Source organism: Mastomys coucha, unplaced genomic scaffold (assembly GCF_008632895.1).
Source record: "Mastomys coucha isolate ucsf_1 unplaced genomic scaffold, UCSF_Mcou_1 pScaffold15, whole genome shotgun sequence".
Classification (NCBI taxonomy): domain Eukaryota; kingdom Metazoa; phylum Chordata; class Mammalia; order Rodentia; family Muridae; genus Mastomys; species Mastomys coucha.
The window spans coordinates 58,300,162-58,318,926 of record NW_022196897.1 but is presented as its reverse complement, the minus strand read 5'-3'; the positions used below and the strand labels follow the sequence as shown (position 1 = coordinate 58,318,926).

The window sequence follows — 18,765 nt, the reverse complement described above, 5'->3', positions numbered from 1 at the left end:
TTTAGCGGTGTGACGGGGACCGGGGGAAATGATCTTGTGAAAGTTCACACGTGCACACGTATTAGTTACTGATTCATTTGATTAAATGGTAGTCTCAAGTGCTCAGATCCGCAGCTGAAGGCGCCCCATTAGCATAACACTGATGTTTAATTTTCATACGCATAATTAGCCATATATTTAACACTAATAGCAACATGCAGCCTTTCAGCGTTAAACAGCCCGGGGATTTGATCTGGCCTGAGCTGAACCTTCGCCGAGGCACCTTCCCCTATCTGGAGTGCACAGTGATCACAGGGAGACCTCTATAATCAAGCACATTTTGGCAGAGGGAACACCAATAAAAATGAACATTCAAAACAAATTACATCGGTGATGTCGTTACAGATATGAGTACAGGGGATTCATTCTCATTCTCTCTCTCACATTCTCTCTCTCTCTCTCTCTCTCTCTCTCTCTCTCAACTTCTTCAGCAGCAGCTCCTGCCTGCAGATTCCCTCTTCTGATTAAAGGCATGAGACTGTGCGCAGAAGCATTTTATGCAGCATGTTGGTTGGAGCAAAAGAGAAAAACAAAAGAAAAAGAAAAACAAAACAAAAAACAACAGTCCAAATTCTGTAAACCAATAAAGGGTTTGCCAACGCCTGAAAGGTTTTTTTTTTTTTTTTTTTTTTTTTTTCCCCTTAATTGCCAAACCATCCAGTGAGGCTTTGTAGCACCAACCAAGAACTCCAGCTCGGCTCGTCCGGTCTTCCTGTCGTACTCGTGATTTTAATTGCTCCTTCTTAGTGCCTGTTTTGGGGTGTGGAGTGCCATCCTGTGCGCCCAACGCAGCCGCTTGGATGCCATCTGAACTGAAGGTCTCTTCGCCTTTGCGGGCCTTGCCCATGTAAGTGATCGCTGCGGATGTACGCCGGGGTTGGGATGGGGGAAAACTAGACTGGTGTCTCTTGGAACTTAGTGCAAGGTACGGGAGACGGCCAGATTGCCTAGGACCAGTTTATCCCAGAAACTGGCTGAGTTGGGGAACCGGAGAGCGACCACAGGTCTACTAGGTGCTGTCCTTCCACTTATCGGAGTAGGAGACCAGGCTGGCTACTGGGACTGGTGCGATAGGGTTTCAGAGCCTGGAGTCATTTAAAACTGAACTGTGTGTAGCTGAGGGAGCACACTCCAGAATTATTTCCTAATTCAAGGAAGCAAGTCTTGGGAGAAACTGAGCCCAGCCCCTGAAAGGGTGCACAGGCCTCAGCTAACTTCTTGAAGTGAGATCTTATCTCTACTTTGTGAGCCCCGGTAGTGCATCCCTCCAACTGGCCCAACTCTAAAGTGACACACGTGTTCCAAAAATGCTTAGACCTTTGCCAGCCCAAGTATGAAAGGAACTTAGAATCTCCCATTGGTCCTGAAGGTTCCAGACCAGGAGCAGAATTCACTGGAGTCACCTCAGGAGCCAGCAGCTCAGGTGGTGGCCAGCTTACTCCTGTCTGGAATCCCTGCGGCTCAGGGTTAGGTGTCAGGTCAATTTAGTTGGCCAGCTGATGAGGACGTGGACAAGTGGAGGCTCTTTAAAAAAAAAATCTACTTCCCAATCTTAACTTGAAAGAACATTACACGAAATTCCTTTGATTCAAGTTTGTTTCCTACAGAGCTGCTGAGTTTAGCAGCACAGGCTAGATTACTAAATCAGATTATATACCTTCCTCATAAATACCTCCACCTGCAATAATCGTCCCAGTGGTTGGTAAAATCCTGTGGTCCTAATAAAACTATCCTTAGGGGGACCTGAGAGGAAACTGATCTGCAGATAAAGACAGCACATGTTAATCTGATTGCTCTAGCAAAGAAGTGAAGTCATTCTCTGGCATCTTTAAGGCAGCTGGCCCTGTTCCTCTCTCGGGAATATGGATGCTCCCTGATCACAGCTTCGGTCTCTGAGCCTCTGCCTGGCAAATTCCAGAACACCTCAAAAGTTTACCAGTTGTTCTTTAAAATCCCCACTCCTTCTTACCCTCCAACAAACTAGGTTTAGAATTGCTTCCACACACAACACTCTACATCACTAAATGTACAAAAACTGATCCAGAGGGTTGGGGACCATGGAGAAATTCCCAAGTTTAGAGAAGAGCTGAGATGTACCACTTTCCGAAGTACTGGGCCTCAGCTTCCCACCTCTTCCTCCATGGCTCTGGGTGTCCTGCTAATTCCCTGTGGATGCCTCTGAACTACCAGTCCTGGCAAATGTAAAATGTCCTTGGCTCCCCAGACGACCCAAGCTCTATTAAGGACATAGCCACTTGGCCATCTGCATGAACACAAACCAGAGATCCCAGAGCCACTGATGTTCTGGACCCCTCTAGTCATGCCCAGAGGGGACTGGCTTCCTGTGAAGCCCAGCCTAGCCCACCCTGAAGGTAGGTTCAACAGATTCCTGACAAGGGAAAGCAGAATGCTTTGGGCAGGAATGGATTTCTGCTCCTGAAATCTGCAGGTGGGCACTGCAGACAAGTTGATCCATAGTTAACACTGAGAGTTCCAGGTGAGGCCACCTAAGACTTTATATCAAATGTGCCTGGTGTCTCCTCCTGTGAAGTCTCAGGAACACCTGATTTGTATAGCCCAGGGAGCAGGGGAATGCCTGTCCCAGGACTGCAGTCAGGGGAGGACAGTTTAAGGACTAGCTGGGCTCTAAACTCAAGAGACACACATCTAAGGAACAGGGTTGCAGCTTAAATTTTTAGTACAACAAATGATCTAGTCTCTCTCTCTCTCTCTCTCTCTCTCTCTCTCTCTCTCTCTCTCTCTCTCTCTCTCTCTCTCTCTCTCTGTGTGTGTGTGTGTGTGTGTGTGTGTGTGGAGGGGGTTTCTCAGGCTGGGACGGGGATCAAGCATGGCTGGTGGCTGGTGAAGAGCCTCAGGGGTCTGTAAAGGTTCTGGACTGCTCACATCTCCAGAAAGCCTAAACTTATGGTCCACAGCCAAGAAAATGTTTGTAGGCAATACTTTCTGGCTCATCCTTCCTGGGGCAAACCTTGATGAAGAGGACACTGGGGTGGAAGCAGGCAGGTGCTTGCCTCTGGAAGTGTCCTCAGTTCAGCCATTTTAAGATCCAGAGTGGGGGGTTGGCGGGGAGAACCAGAGTAAAACAGAGTTTGAGCTAAAGGGTTCAGTTTTTTTTTTGTTTTGTTTTGTTTTTGTTTTTGTTTTTCTTTTCCTTTCTGCATGCCTGTTAAAGTTTGGAGAGTCTAAAACTAATCACCTGCCCCTCCCCCTCTGTAACTGTCCCGTGTAAAGACTGGACACAATAGGTTTGAGAGTTTTTTGTTTTTAATTTGGGCAGAATACGGACAGGGAAAGGGCAAACCACCTGCCCAGAAAGGGAGGTTTGTTTTTCCAGCCGCAAGGACTGTCCTGTCCTGTCCTGTCGGACCTGAGTCCCCAAAGCCCGTATCACTGCATTTTCTCCTAGACACTGCAGACTTCTGTGTGGCCTGGGATTGGCTCCTCAGTCCTCGAAGGTCTCTTTAAGAAAAAAGTCGCTGGGTCTTGGCGGCCTTCTGGATTCTCAGGCTTCTTGTGGCAGTTTGGTCAGTATCTCCACTCCCCTTGGAGTGATGAGGACTGTGTGCTCAAACTGCGCGGACCTGAAACATGAAGGGCTGCTGTCAGGACACTGCAGTTTGCCTCGGGCTTCCCTTCCCCCAGCAATTCAAAACTAACAGGCCAAACACCTTTGGTTGTCTAGTGAGACCACGGTCCATGCATCCTCAAGGACTTTAAATTCTGGGGAACCTTCAGTGATGATTGGCTCTGTAGGAGAGAAACTACTTAGTATAGTAGATATTGTTTCAGTTGGTAATGAGAGAGAGAGAGAGAGAGAGAGAGAGAGAGAGAGAGAGAGAGAGAGACAGAGAGAGGTTATAAGGAGGCCCCTCCCTCCCTGAGTGTTTCACCCACAGTTTGTGTTGTCATCTTATAAGGGCTAATAATTGATGCTGCTTACACAGTACACTACAAACTAAACAGTGGGGAGAGGAAACGCAACATCATTTTAAAAAAATGTATGAAGTTGCCTGGTTCATATTTTTTTTTTTTTTTGAGAAAGAAGGGCATTTTAATCAAGCCTTAATTAGGACCCTGTGGATAATAACCACCCAAACACCAGTCCTCTTATAAATTCCAGTCAGTTTTTAAAAAATATTTGAATTTTTAAAACATGCTCAAAATGTTCATTAATCAGCAAATAACAATTTTCTTATTTTACTCTAATTGCTTCTCCATTAAGTCCTACAGTCAGAACTAGGGGGCCTTGCTGGCCCTAGGTGATTGGAATTTGTTGGTGACACCAATCATGCCATCAGCCAGGAATGGGCCGCCACGGAGCACACGCCACTTGCTGACAGAGAGCAGGGGACTTAATCGCCTCTAGTTACTGGGTGCTAATGAAAAAACAAAACAAACAAAAAACCAAACAGCACATTATCCCGGTAACAGAATTAGAGGTTGGATGGCTGCGGCCTCCTAAATGTGTCGGTAAGTATCTGATTTAGGAAGACGGGGCTAGAGGATATTATTTAATCACATTTACTATGCATCCAAATTATTTCATTATGCTGATTAGCTTCATTAGTCCTTTGCAGGACTTCAAGCTTCAGCAAAGGCCAGTTTCTGTCCAGGGGCCCCAGCTCTCCACAGAGGAGCCCAGCATCTATTTACCTATGGTGAAAGCCATGCCCTCCTCCATGAGTAGATCACTGTCATTTGCTGCAAAGCAAACATAGGAAGAAGGTATGAGAAAAGGAACCAAGGGGGAGAGAGAAGCACACGGGGGCTGGGGGGAGTGGGGCGGCTTTAAAAACACTTGGCCATTTTGCTTTTGGAAAGGGTTAGGGTTATGGATACCTGGATGAGCTAAACACAAAGTTAAACGCAGGGCTTGCAGGAGGTGGGGGTGTTTCACCCTTTGAGATACCTGTGTTCTCAGACCCCTCCCACTCTTTAGCAGTTTGCCAAGGCCTGGCAGGGGGCAGCTAGGGTCTTCAGATACCAGCAGCCCCTTCTCTTCACCTCTGCTGTTCCCAGTGCCACCTGATGCTACCTCTCCTGGTCTCCCTAGGTCCAAAGAAGTCTTGGCAGAAAACTGCCAAAGGACACCTCCTGGCATGCAGGATGGAGCCGGAGGCAGGGCTCCATTCTTCAACAGCTGCCAGCACTGGCATTGGTGAGGCACAGGGAGATGTGGACCTCTTCAGAGATGTCTCAGGTGGGGGCTCTTTGGATCAGAGGAGCATTGTTCTGCTGGGTCTCCATGGATCCTCCAGCTAGTTCTTCCAGGGACTTGTCCTATCTTGAGTACACAGGGCAAGACTCGGGGCTAACTTTCTCTTAGCCCTTGTTCAAATGCGCACCCCTCCTTGGGACTCTTCCCCACAGCTGCGTCCCACCTTAGCCCCAAGTTCTCCCACCCCTCCTGGTGGCTGCTGCCTTCTCTCTGTAGGGTACACACCCAGACAGTGAAAAACCGGACTCTGGGGAAGGAACACAAGGGTGGGCATAAACCAGAATCACTAAGGAGTAACATGCTGCTAAATACATCAGCTGTCAACGCTGTGTAGGATGTAGTGAAGTTTAACCACAACAGTCAGCGGTTAGAAAAGGGGGTAGAGAAAGAAAAACAGAAAACAGTTGTGTGTGCATGCTGCTGGGACGGCAATGTAGTGGGGTTTTGTTTGCAGTCACTTTTTCTAGTCCCTCGGGCCTTCCAGCCATGATTCCTTCAGAAGGCCAAAACCCAAATAAACCTCATTGGGGAAATATGCTGAGCTGTAATTCAACAACACAATAACATGCTGGTTAGAATGAAGTAGATAATCTCACACTCTCATATGGGTGGGGGTGGGGTCAATGTGGATTCAAGAGGAAAGAACTTGGAGGAAAACCGATGTCATTCAATAAATCGCTTCCAAACAAACTCTTACCATGATGCCAAATTTCTGGATGTCCATGAAAGTACGATCCTATCCCATGTCCCACAAAATGTGGACAGACTTGCAAACCGTTCTGATGAGTTATGCGGCTTTAAAGTGACCAAACAACATCTAATTTAGTCAAATGTTTTACTGCACATTAATATTAAAAATAAAATCACTTAAAATAGTCTCTGAAAAAGAAAAAAAAAAGAAATCAGTTCTATTTCAAATCTGATAATAGCATAAAAGTTGCCTGCATTCCAGAATAATTTTGGTGTCAGCTGATGCTTGTTAGCAGTCCTTTTAGGTACACAAAGTACATTTAACAAAGATTATTTTTAGGCAAGAAAGTGAACATACATACTTACAAATGTACGCTGACACGCACAAGGAAGGTGCGCACGCATGCATGCACACACGCACGCACAAAGCACGCATGCACACATCTGTAACAGAGCCCCTCAGACTTGCTGGTGTGGATGGCTTGGTGGGTAAGGCACTGTGCAGTTACTACTAATTCAGGCATTAGGCAGAGAAAATTATAATCTCCAAGTATTACTTTGTACTTTTATGATTTCCTAAATTCTCATCTAACTAAAGTGTTAAATGTTTTCTAAACAGACACAAAGATTATCTGCTTCCCCCCTTTTTTTTTCAAAATTGGTGATTATTTTAGGGTTCCACTTAAGATACCTATCATGAGCAAAGTTTACTAGCAAATATTTGTATCACAATGATATTTAAATACATTAATACTGGACCTAGTAATAAATGCAGACATTTTGGGTTCTATATATCCCTTACAAATGTAACCTAGCACATTAAATCCAACCCTGAAATCTTTACCTGCAAGGATGGGAAGCTTTGCTGTTATTGAGATCAGGTGAATATGCTTATTTTGGAAGTGCCAGATCGATAACAAGACATACAACACTAACGATTTATATTTTCAAGTAGGCAGAGGGCATGGTGCCTGTAGCCCTGACCACAGCAGTGAGCAGGTGTTTATGGAACCATGACTGTAATTCCTATAGGATTCAAACGTTTAAGTTCTCAAACTCATTTCTAACAGACTCACACAGACCCTTTTGACTAGCATCTTCATGAACCATCACATCTACATACACTTTTGAAAACTTTTTTTTTTCAGCTGCCCCTGAATTTACCAACCTCAAGCACATGTGCCACCATGCCCAGGTTAATTTTTAAGAACATTTTAAGGCCGGGCGGTGGTGGCGCACGCCTTTAATCCCAGCACTTGGGAGGCAGAGGCAGGCGGATTTCTGAGTTCGAGGCCAGCCTGGTCTACAGAGTGAGTTCCAGGACAGCCAGGGCTACACGGAGAAACCCTGTCTCGAAAAAGCCAAAAAAAAAAAAAAAAAAAAAAAAAAAAGAACATTTTAAAGCACTCCCAGATTGTTCTCCACTTAGGATGCCCTTGTAGCCAGCAGAGAGGCAGCATTGCATGGAAATTTAGCTTTGATGCAACCAGTAGGGCAGAAACAGACATGCTAGGCCAGTGCCATGGAGAGGAGAAGGCAGCCTTCTTCTCTGGAGCCGTGCCTTGGAGCCCAGGCTGCTTTGCAGACCCCGGGCTTTGGCCACAAGGTGTTTATGGAAAACATCTTCCCCACGGTGTCTCTCCTATTCCACACCACATATAAACCAGAGGATGGAGAGGAGACAGAGGAAGAAAGATAATTAAAGAACTCATGACAGCCTGAATTAGGATTTGTTTTTTCTACATAAGAATGAGTTCTCCTGTCACCTGTGAGTTGTTAGCTCAGTCCCAACAAACCTCAATAATTTGAAAAGCATTTCAATATAAAGTGTTCTAGTGTTTATTTATTTATTTATTTGTTGTTGTTGGGGTTTTTTTTGGGGGGGGGTTCTCTGTGTAGCCCTGGCTATCTTGGAACTCGATTTGTACACTAGGCTGGTCTCGAACTCAAGGATCCATCTGTCTGGGATCTCTGGGATTAAATGCATCCGCCATTGCACCCAGCTAGTATTTTCTTAAAACATATAATAAAATAAAATACTAGTCTTTTTATTTATTTATTTATTTATTTATTTATTTTTCCATCAACTATCCAACTGATTGGAAGTCTTCATGGGTACACCTTAAACGTGTGACAATGGTAATCTTCATTTTGATTTTCAATGAGAAGAAAAGCCACTCTAAAAACCCCTCGGGGGTTCTCCCCACCCCCGCTTCATACCTCTTCTTCCTCCTTTATAAAAGAGGCTGTACAACCACTAAGTAACTAAAAATATTCGACTGCCTTCTCCTGCCACAATTTGCTCTCTGGATCCTGATGGAACTCCGGCTACAGTATCCTAGAATCTGTGTCACATGCAGATGCTGAAGGATTTCATAGCTGGAGGGCGGGGTGGGGGAGCTGGACATAGTCCCCTCAGTTCTCTGGTTGAACATGTTCATTTCCCGGAAGCTAAGGATGTACTTCTGTTCATGTTGTCTCCCTTTTGTAGTTGTCAACACACACTTCAGTGAGATAAAATCCCATTAATGTTCTCAATCACTGTTTGAAAACACGCGCTTTCAACTACTTGGGAATATACGTTGAACACAGACTCTTCTCCTGGTTGTGGAACTTAAATCTGATTTTGGAAAGGAAGTCAAATTCTACTTCTTCAATGGGAAAGCAGGTGCTGGTCACCTTGACGTGGCAATAGGAAGGTGGGGTGTGCACCTACCTCTTTAACTCAATGTTGGGGGAGAAGCTGGAACAGGGGGGCAGGCAGACCCTGAGAACAATTGCTCCACAACACCAGTGCACCATAGAACCACTGCTGTCTCTCAGCACAAGGGTTTTTTTCTTGCCCTGAACATTTCACAGATGAAACCCTTTTTCTTGTTAAAGTCTACGAAAATAACTCTTCAGGCGTTAGCTCTTCTGTTCTAATTTTCTCTAGCTAGAATCCTTTAAGACGGGGCAATGTCCAGTCATGAGACCTGCACAGTCACGACTGGATGGCTTTCAGAGGAAGTGCTGAGGGAGGGCTGTGTAAAGGTAGCTTTCAAACTTATGGTTCAGTTATATTGTATCACGACTGTCCATGGCTCAGTTACAATTTACAGGTGGAAGATAAACTTCCTTAAGGAGCTTCTTGTAACTTCTTTTCTTCCCTTTAATTCTGTTTTGTGAAGCAGTTAAGACTCCTCTTAATATTGTCTTAATAACTGTATTGTCTAAATAAATACAACTTCTTAACACATTTCAAGTAATTTGTGTGACTAAAACTGCATTCCCCAAGAGGGCAGGGGAGTACTATGTTAAGTACACACTCTTAAAGAAACAAGCACGCACATGGAGCATTTCATTAGCACTTTCAGATGAGTCCCCAGAGAACTGCGCTCCAAAAGACCTCTTCTCTTCAGAGACAAGGGTCCCAAAAGCCAGCTGATTTGATAAGTTATGGAATTTTACCTTAATCTTCTTAGGTTTTCAGTCCAAACAGTAGCCCCTAAACAGAGGAAGTACAAAGCCAGGGATCCCCTCTAATGGCAGGAATGTTTAAGTACAATTAGTCATATTTTTGAAAGCCAACAACTGTTTTCCAATACAGTGGGACATTTTATTTTTTTGTTTCAAGCTGGATCACAAATTACTATATTTTTCTTACAATAGTGCTGAACTTTTATTTGAGGTTCTCTGTTTCTGAAAAGCAGACATGATGGATTGAAATAAAAGATAATTTATTGCAATGCTTACTTTCATGTGCAGAGAGACGCAGTGTAATTGTAATTTACAGTAGCTGTCAAGCAAAATCCATCACAGATGACATTAAAATGACTTATTTTGCCTGAGCCACTTATTGTTTAAATGTGCATAATCTAATAGAAAGAGATTATTTTTCTAAAAAAAATCTTTGTATTGTTCTAAATTAATATCAAAATATATACTTATGAATTAAACATTGAAAAACCCCATTTATTGATAGTTTCATCATGACATCTCCAAGCATAAGTTTAAATTATTTTGGAGTGAACTGTCATAGATTAGTGATGCATGTGGCTGCACGTTTGTGTTCCTCTCACACATATGGATAATACAGAGATTAACGTGGAGCAAACATGGTTAGAGAGCGGGTGTAATAGCACCATGGCCTAGAGACCACTGGAAGTCACTTGTGAAGCCAAAGGGCACAGATTAAACTGTCTTCGTGAAATCACATTAACTGACACTTCTTCAGAGACATCCTTCTATCCTTTGGGTTTCTGAGCAGGATTTCAAGTTTTAGGAACCTCAGGGTTTGGGGTAGCATTCAAGACGTGCAAGTTGCTTGGGTGTTCTGAGTCTATCAATAGAAGGAGGCTATGGAAGACGGCAACTATCTTAAAGAAAGGAGACTCAGTCGAAAGATGTTTGTAAACCTTTGGTCTGTAAAGATTTCAAGTACTTTTTGGCTCAAAGGTGAATCTCATTTGTTTATTTACTCCTTAAAAAAATTTTTTTTTTTCTGTATAAGAAAAGAGGAAACAATAGATGTCCAGAAATACTGCTGTGCATTCACCAGAACAAACATTTGTCAGAATCGGGGCCAGCTTCCTCGCCAGTGGCAGACATAAACTATCTAAATAATGAAATGCATTAGGGTAAGAGTAAAAAGTTCATTGTCTGTTATTTTGCACATAGTTCTCTGGGTACAGTTGTTGGGGCTGATCTGGTTTTCAAAGGAGCCTGTTCATGCAAATTCATACTCTGCCCAAACTGACCTTCGCGTCCAGATAGCTAAAATCCAATGTCACTTTGAATTCCACTCTTCTTCGCTGTTGCTTTTTTTTTTTTTTTTTTTTTTTTTTTTTTTTTTTTATGTAGCTGGAATTAATGTAGTGAATATGTAATGAAATGCATTATCCTGCATGGAGATTTATCAGATTTTCCGACTGAATGCTGTGCTTTGCAAAGACTAGCTGGAGTTCACCTGCATGTTGGTGTGGCGTGTGGCTCTTTTTTGTAAAGAGTTAAGTCGTATACAAAAAGGGGGAACAAAGGTCAGCGCCCAGCCACCACTTGAATGTGAGATTTTTCTTTTTATTCCCCTTGATGTATACTAGGCTCTGTGTTATTAGTCTTAATGATGGAAAATTGTAGTGTTGATACAAATCTTTTTTTCAAAGTAGTAGGCGGGAGCTCCATTTGTTAGTAAGTTTTTTTGTGGCTAAAAGCCACGGACAGTACATTTATGTAGCAGTAAAAGGCCTGGATGCTCTTTCCATAGCAGAGCTAATTATTCCTACTGTGACCTTACTGCTCTAGCCTGTTCCCAGTACATCTCATCTGCACGCTTGCTCCTCTGTGTAGATGGTGTCAGGGAATATGAAAAACCCTATAATGAAACCATTTTCATGATGGAGAAAGGCTACTGGAGTTGCACTTGCTACAAAGAGGCTCAATTATATGAGTAATTGTGATAATTTTCTACATTCATAGCCTTCAATGGGGAAAAAAGAATGAGAGCCACAAAGGAAAATTACTTTAACAAGAAAGTACAGAGAGTAAAAATGGAAGAAGAGACAAAAAAAGGGGAAAAAATAACCAGAAAAAAAAAGTTTAAAAAATAGATCTGGAGGGAGGAATAGCAAGGCAGGGAGAACAACAGAAGCTCGAAAGCCCATGTGCAGCTGTGTTGTACAATTAAATTGAATTTTTTTTTCTGCAGTTGATGAATGTGACTACTGCAAATGTGCCTCTGTAGTTAGCTATCATTTGTTGTTCCGTGACAGGAAAAGGATAATTACCTCTCAGAGAGAATCAAAGGCTGACATGCCCTTTAGACACAGCCATGAATGCAGAACTCCACAGAATGCCTGAATAAGAATCTAGTGTTCTCTGCCCCCTTCGACTGAAGAATAAATTTTGTTAAAATGCAAGAGCGCCACCAGTAAATTTGTTGAACCCTAGGTGTTCAAAAATATGAGGTGCATCTATCGACTCATCCCATTTGCAAAAATAAAACTGCATTTTGAATTCATTTCTATTATATTCGTGGACAGTAAGATAGTGAGATATGCATTAAATTTCTTTTCCCAGTAGGGGTCTGATTCAACATTTCCTATGAAAGAACAGAGAGACACTATCCTTTTTTCCCAGGCTAGTTAGCCTATAATTTAAAACTGTCAAAAACACAATTTTGTTCAAAGTCTTCAATAAAAGCCTCTCAGATATAACGCAAAGAGATTTTACTAAAGTTTGATTCAGACACTGTTACAATATTTTTAAAGCCATAAATACATTTAACTGATATTTTACTGCCTTTTTTCTTAAAGTATTCGAAGGCATACTCAGAGAAAAAGGCAGCGTCTTGTCAAGGTGCCTGAGCTCCCCATCCTTTGGGCACATGGGATGCATTCAAAGGCTCGGCTCAGATTAATGAGAACAGCACTTTAAAGGGGACCGGCCGATCATTTTTAACAAAATGTGTTACTTTAAAATGAAAACACATATTCTGCATGTCTACTTCAAAACATTTAGGGTTAAAAAAAAAAAAAGATCTGAAAGTGGGAAACAGATTACAAAAAAAGTCCTGAATTCAGAAAATACACTCATACTCTAAAAGCAAGCACAGAAAAACTCTGGGAAAGTAAACAATGTTTTATAGAAAAAAACGACCCCGAAAAAAAGGGACACAGAGCAGCCTCTTGGGCTATTTTTTAATCTTAGCTCACACCTCTGATCTCTGCATCACAGGAATTTATAGAATGGGTTTGGGTTTTTTTTTTTTTCCTCTTTTCTCACTATCCAAGGGCTAGGACCATCAGCCCCTTCTTAGGTACCTTCTCTCACATTTGAATAAAAGAACATCACAGACCAGCATGTCAAGCTAGAACAAAAGCAGCCATATAAATATTGCTCATTGCTCCAGTAAGTTTTCTAGATGACCCTGGTCAAAATTCACTTTTTTTTTTAAGCCATTTTTTTTTTTCGACCCAGAGAACAATGTTGCAGCCTGGCCGTTCACATGCTGATATCAGACTGAATGACGGCTGGGAATCATAAACATGTCACCAGCTTTACACCAAGCCACCAATACCCTTTGCGCCATTCCCTAACCCTCTTTTCTCGTCAGTGCAAGGCTTACCTGATTGTGTTTCCAATTACAGAGAAGGGGGCCCCAGCTCTGCAAGCTGCAATTGCTTCATCTCTACACCTCCTGGCAACCTCCACTAACTTTTTACCACTTTCATCCACATTGCCCACCAGAAAGGTTTCAGAGGTGTCTCCATGGTAGCCATTGTAATAGACCTAAACACAGGCACACATTTTAAGGTACATCCTTTTCTGGAATTCTGTGCTCCTATAGTTTATATCCTGTTTGTTTATGTATTCAGTAAATTTGTTACCTTCTCAGGGTTAGTTCACATATTAATTAAGAACCACCATTCTGAAACTTAAAAGCTGTAACCATGTGATTCTGCAACATCTAAAAACCACACAAATGACCAGCTCAGCCTCCACAGCTTTCAGATTAGCAATGTTATTGTAACATTCTGATCCCTCAGCTTATTTCTGAGAAAGCAAAAACCATGCTTGGAAAAATTAGTTACTAAATACATTCACCTACAATTACCACAGTAGGTTTAGAAAATTAAGTATTTAGCATAGTAAAGTATGTCCTCAGTGTCATAAGGATTTGCATGCTCTACTATTTATCAGCTCTACACTTAGACGTGATACACAATGGCAGGAAGGAATAAGACCGTCACGTCAGCACTAGAACGTGAGCAGGAGCATTTCACGCTAAGAATTGAAATGGCTCGATGCAGTAAGGAAATAGCTTATAAAAATTCTAAGAGTGGAATTCGAATCAAATGTTCCAGAAAGCACAACGGTAACCAGGAACAGTCCGAGTGGATTTTTAAAGAATTAGAACATATCAAAGCAAGCTGAAGGGTGAAACCATAGAAAGACAATTTTTTCAGTCTTTGATGACGCAGAAGCGCCATATGATCTTGACCCACCTCAGGTTCATTGTAAAAACTGAACAATTAGCAACACCAGAGTACATGTAGGAGGCAGAAGACTGGCTGACTTGATCCTTGGACATGGCCTGGCATTTACTATTTTGCATAAATGTATCCCATCTAACTACCTTCACAGTTCTCCGCTTCCTAAGGTGGAACACAGAGACTATGAGAAGATCTATGTATTTAGGCTTTTTCTGAATTAATGTCATACCCATGCACTGTCATTGCAATGAAGCACTTGCTCTCCTGGGCAGCAAGAAGACAACACCAAAAGGCTTCACAGAGATCTCTGGTTTTTAAGCCAGGAAACTGAGGCATAGACACACAACGTGTTTGGGTTCCTGGCACACATAGAGTGCAGAGGTATACCCCAACCAATCTGATAGACTGATGGCTTCTTAACCCCCTCCACAGTATGGTCATGCTTGCTAATTGATTCCCACTTATATTCCCTTATAGAAAAATGTAAGCTTTTTTCTTATACAATAATTTATAATTATGAGTTTGTTAATATAAGTGTAGTTATTCAAGAAATTTTGTAACTGCATGATTTTAAGTAAAATGTATTATTTAAATTAATTGAACTTGCTGTTTTATATTACCTTAAAATTAAAAAAAATATAGATATTATCTAATTTGTGTGTGTGTGTGTGTGTGTGTGTGTGTGTGTGTGTGTGTGCCAGAAGACAACTTGCAGGAGTCAATTCTCCCCTCCATCATGTGGTCCCAGGAATTGAACTCAGGCTGTCAATTTTGGCAGCAAGCATCTTTACTCACTGATCCATTTCATCAGCCCTGCTCATATTACTTTTTCAATAGCTCTTAAGATAACTAGTTGAAGGACCCAATACATATACAGAGCCCTGAGATGGTGTGTTCCTGGGGATCGAGCCCAGGGCCCTGAGATTGTGTGTTCCTGGGGATTGAGCCCAGGGCTTTGCACGCGTTTGGCAGGAAGAAGACATGTTTGAAATACTGGGGAGATCATCTATAACCACAATTTGTCCCCACAAACCATCCGTATACTTCATTTAACAAGTATTAACTGAGCAACTACTATCACTACCACATTATCACAAAAAAATTAACTTTCAAGAGAAGAAGCAACCCATTTTCTTGGGGTCCATATTAAACTAAAGAACTATTAAGTGCAATGGGTATTTCCAGACAAAAGTACAGGAGCTAAAAAGACACTTCTTCAGTTAATAAAATATTTTTGTAAGAAATATAATTTTTTGATACTGGCCAATATGTCTTTTAGACTCCTTTACATTTCTAGAAACTAGAAAGCATTTCAAGTGAGTTTAAGAACTGTTGGAATAATTTCAGCTTCAGACATGAAATTCTCTATTAAAATCCTTCAGGAAACCCAGAAAGGGATAATGTACTCTCCCTGGGCCTGTTGGGAACAGCATGGGACACTCCCCATTTCATTTGAGCAGCAATATTTTATTAGTGGACTATTAGGTTAGGTAATAAATGTGATCCCTAAAGTCAGGTTCATTCCAAGATAAAAATGTATCACAAGAGAGACTTTATTTCAGGTGCACTTCATAAAGCACTTCCTACACAATTCTGAGTTGGAAAGACCCCAACGGGATGTCTCAAGCATTCTGAGACATAATGATACAGGAAGTGATATGGGTAAAGATTGTTTGGCTATACCTGGGCACAGATTGATAGGAAGAAAAAAAAAAGAAGTCTGAATTAAACAACTAGGAATCTGACAGGATCTATGGAGGCCGGTTTCTACTGTATTCCCACTGCCATGCAACATTCAGTCTGGATATAAAATAACTATTATTAAAAATATTTCCTCACTAATAAAGAATGTATTTAATTTAACTGATGTCCATCTCCCAGGGTTCTGGTCATACATTCACATTTTAGTTATCTAAAAGTTACTGATTAATCATAGATGCACAGATTTTATTTATCTTTTGGGCAGTTCAAGAGGCCCCATTACAGACAATCTGAAACCCCATGAGCATGGACAGTCCAAGTCTGGGGATGGTGAGAGGCTCGGAGGAAAAAAAAACAAAAAAGACAAAAAAACAAAACAAGACAAAACAAAACAAAAAACGCCTGCAGCTTGTAAAATCTGCGGTCCCTAAGTTGCATTGCTTAGGTTTGTTTTTATTTAAAAAGAAAGACCATCAACCATCTGGGGAAAACTTAAATTCACACAGAAGAAAAACCATTCTGCTTGTGTGCTTTTTTGCTCAGGACTCTCTACACCAGAGATGGAACACAACGCTACCTTCGGGGATTTTAATAAATCTAGGGAACACGGCTAGCAAAAAAAGGCGCTGTCCAAATAGACTGACACGCAGGCCAATGTAGCCCCTAATGACAGAGTAAGATAATGACAGGCCCCACTCAAAATCAGCAGGAAGAGGAAGATCAATCTTGGCAGAGTGAAGGAAAAATGCTGGCTTTCTCCGTGTTAGCTCATCTCATACATATCTAGCTTCAGCAGCTGCCTAGTGCTGGGGTGCTCTGCATTAACTACACAGTGGATCAATAACAATTACACCTTCTCAAAACCGTGACACATAGCAGGATTGGGCTGACATTCCACTTAGGCCAACATTGATCTCAGTGCATCTGATTCCAGCCCGAAATTCAAGTCAGGCCTGGGTTTCCTTGGAATAAACACAGAGTTAAAGACAAAAAGGAAACCAGCTGCTTGTGTCCGGGGCTGGCAGTAAACAGTACTCCCCCGAGCAAGCGAGCGCAGCTCACATTTTCAGGACACTCTCCTTCCTGTTGCTACTAGCAATTCCGAAGTTGATCAAAGATGATTTTTTTATATGATTTACTCACCGTGACATCAATGTTGATAATATCTCCATCCTGAAGAGGTCGGCTGAAACATAAACAGAAAACGGTGACAGACAGATCTCAATAAAGAGAACCGTGAAAATAAACGCCCAAGAACCACTACTACAAAGCCAATGAGCTACAAGGATAATCCACAGCAAGGCAGGGATGGATGGGCTAACTGGATCTGACCTTGGTCTTACATTAACCATGCCACATTTTATAAGAAATAAATGAGACAAATATTGCCGCCTTAAGATTTGATGATTCCTTTAAAAGATATACTTCCTAATTACCTTAAGTTTGTAAACAGCCAAAACAATAGTTGTTAATAAAAATTTACCTCCATTACCATATGGTGAAAACTGAACAAGGTAAAATAAATAGGCAATGTGCAAATAGCGTTGTGGCTCACACAATGCTTTAAGAAACATCAAATGGTGGCGGCATAGCCATGAACAAGTAAAATACCTCAAAATTTGTGTTTCATCATGATCAGTTTCAGAAGTGTGCGTGCAGGTAGGTTTCAACTGAACCACGGTGTTTTCCAGTACGTGCTATGGATCTTAGTTTCCAAAGGAACAATACATCATTGAAAAATGAATACCTGTCAGGAATGCCATGACAGAGCACGTTGTTTACAGAGGTGCAGACAGATTTTGGAAAGCGTCCATAGCCCAGAGGTGAGGGATATGCGTCATGCTTGATGATTTCCTGATGCACAAGTGCATCTATCTCTTCAGTTGTCATGTCAACCTGGACCAGGAAATAAAGTGTGCAGCGACAGTTGAAGACATTTCCTCTATCTACTGACTATGTCCACAACATCTGCACTGCTGAGGTGAGATTGTATAACCATGGTGAAGTCAGAGGGTAACACTAATTACTCGTGATCCCACGGCCATCCTCAACAAAGCTCTTTTGATGCTCATTTGGGTATAGGATGGTGTTATATACCATTAGGGAATAGGGTGAGCCCTATTAATCCTTTGGGTATATGGTGGTGTTATATACATTCGTTAATGATGAGTCCCTGTTAGCCTGATTTCAACAATCCATCTTTCATCAATTTCTTCCTCTTCCTCAAGGGTCAGAGCTCTGGCTAACAGGAGCATACAAAAAGGTGTACTAGCAGAATGCTGGCCTAGAGGAGCCAGAATGGAAGCTTTACTCAGAAACATTGCGTGGGCGAGCTTTGCAGCAACAGCAGAGAGGTAATGGACCATCATTTTAAAAACTTAGTCTCTGACATCTTTCATAGAGGTTTTATTTTCAGTAAGTTTGATTTCTTTCATGTCTAGATAAATATTTTTCAATGTTCCCTGTATTAGAAAAGACCCAACTATTTTCCAACAAAGAGAACTGAGATCGAGGGGTCTTGTTTTGTTTTTGCTTTGCATTGTTGGAGATTGATCCTGGGGCCTCCCCTATGCTAGGCAAATGTTCTGCTATTGAACTATACCCTAAGTTCAGAAACCGAGTTTCATAAGCACATGAAGAATATTTCCATAAAACCACACTACAAATAAAATTCTATACTAAAGTGCTTGCTAATGACTTCCTCCGTAATTTCCTGTGTTATTTTATATTCACCTTACACTTGGTTATGTTGCTATAAACAGGTTGGTTACACAGACGACATAGTAAGCAAATTCACCACTGAGTCCCCACTCTGAAACTACATTTATATTTTCTTTTGTTGTTGTTGTTGTTTGGTTGTTTGGTTGGTTGGTTTTTGGCTTTTTTTGTTTGTTTTTTCAAGACAGGGTTTCTCCATGTAACCCTGGCTGTCCTGGAACTTACTCTGTAGACCAGGCTGGCCTCGAACTCAGAAATCCTCCTGCCTCTGCCTCCCAAGTGCTGGGATTAAAGGGGTGTGCCACTACCACCTGGCTCTTTTATATTTTCTTTATGAACTGTAGATGGCAGGATGTTTTGGGTTATTCTAAAAGAAGACACACACACACACACATATATATGTAT

General features: G+C 41.8%; 1 protein-coding gene across 5 annotated transcripts in view; it reads right to left on the bottom strand.

Annotated features, from left to right (window-relative positions):
* Positions 1 to 3,306: 3,306 nt before the first annotated feature.
* Positions 3,307 to 18,765, bottom strand: part of Metap1d (methionyl aminopeptidase type 1D, mitochondrial) — a 72,686-nt gene continuing 57,227 nt past the window's right edge. For 4 of the 5 annotated variants that reach the window (XM_031370597.1, XM_031370593.1, XM_031370594.1 and 1 more), the window contains 7 exons: positions 17,390 to 17,538; positions 16,786 to 16,828; positions 13,074 to 13,237; positions 5,976 to 6,073; positions 4,714 to 4,761; positions 3,729 to 3,807; positions 3,307 to 3,641 (listed from right to left, as the gene is read on the bottom strand). In XM_031370597.1, coding sequence (XP_031226457.1) covers positions 3,563 to 3,641; positions 3,729 to 3,807; positions 4,714 to 4,761; positions 5,976 to 6,073; positions 13,074 to 13,237; positions 16,786 to 16,828; positions 17,390 to 17,532 — 654 coding nt within the window. In that variant the 5' untranslated portion in view covers positions 17,533 to 17,538 and the 3' untranslated portion in view covers positions 3,307 to 3,562. Of the gene's footprint in view, positions 3,642 to 3,728; positions 3,808 to 4,713; positions 4,762 to 5,875; positions 6,074 to 13,073; positions 13,238 to 16,785; positions 16,829 to 17,389; positions 17,539 to 18,765 lie in introns of those variants that run through there. The other variant, XM_031370595.1, reaches the window with a different exon arrangement.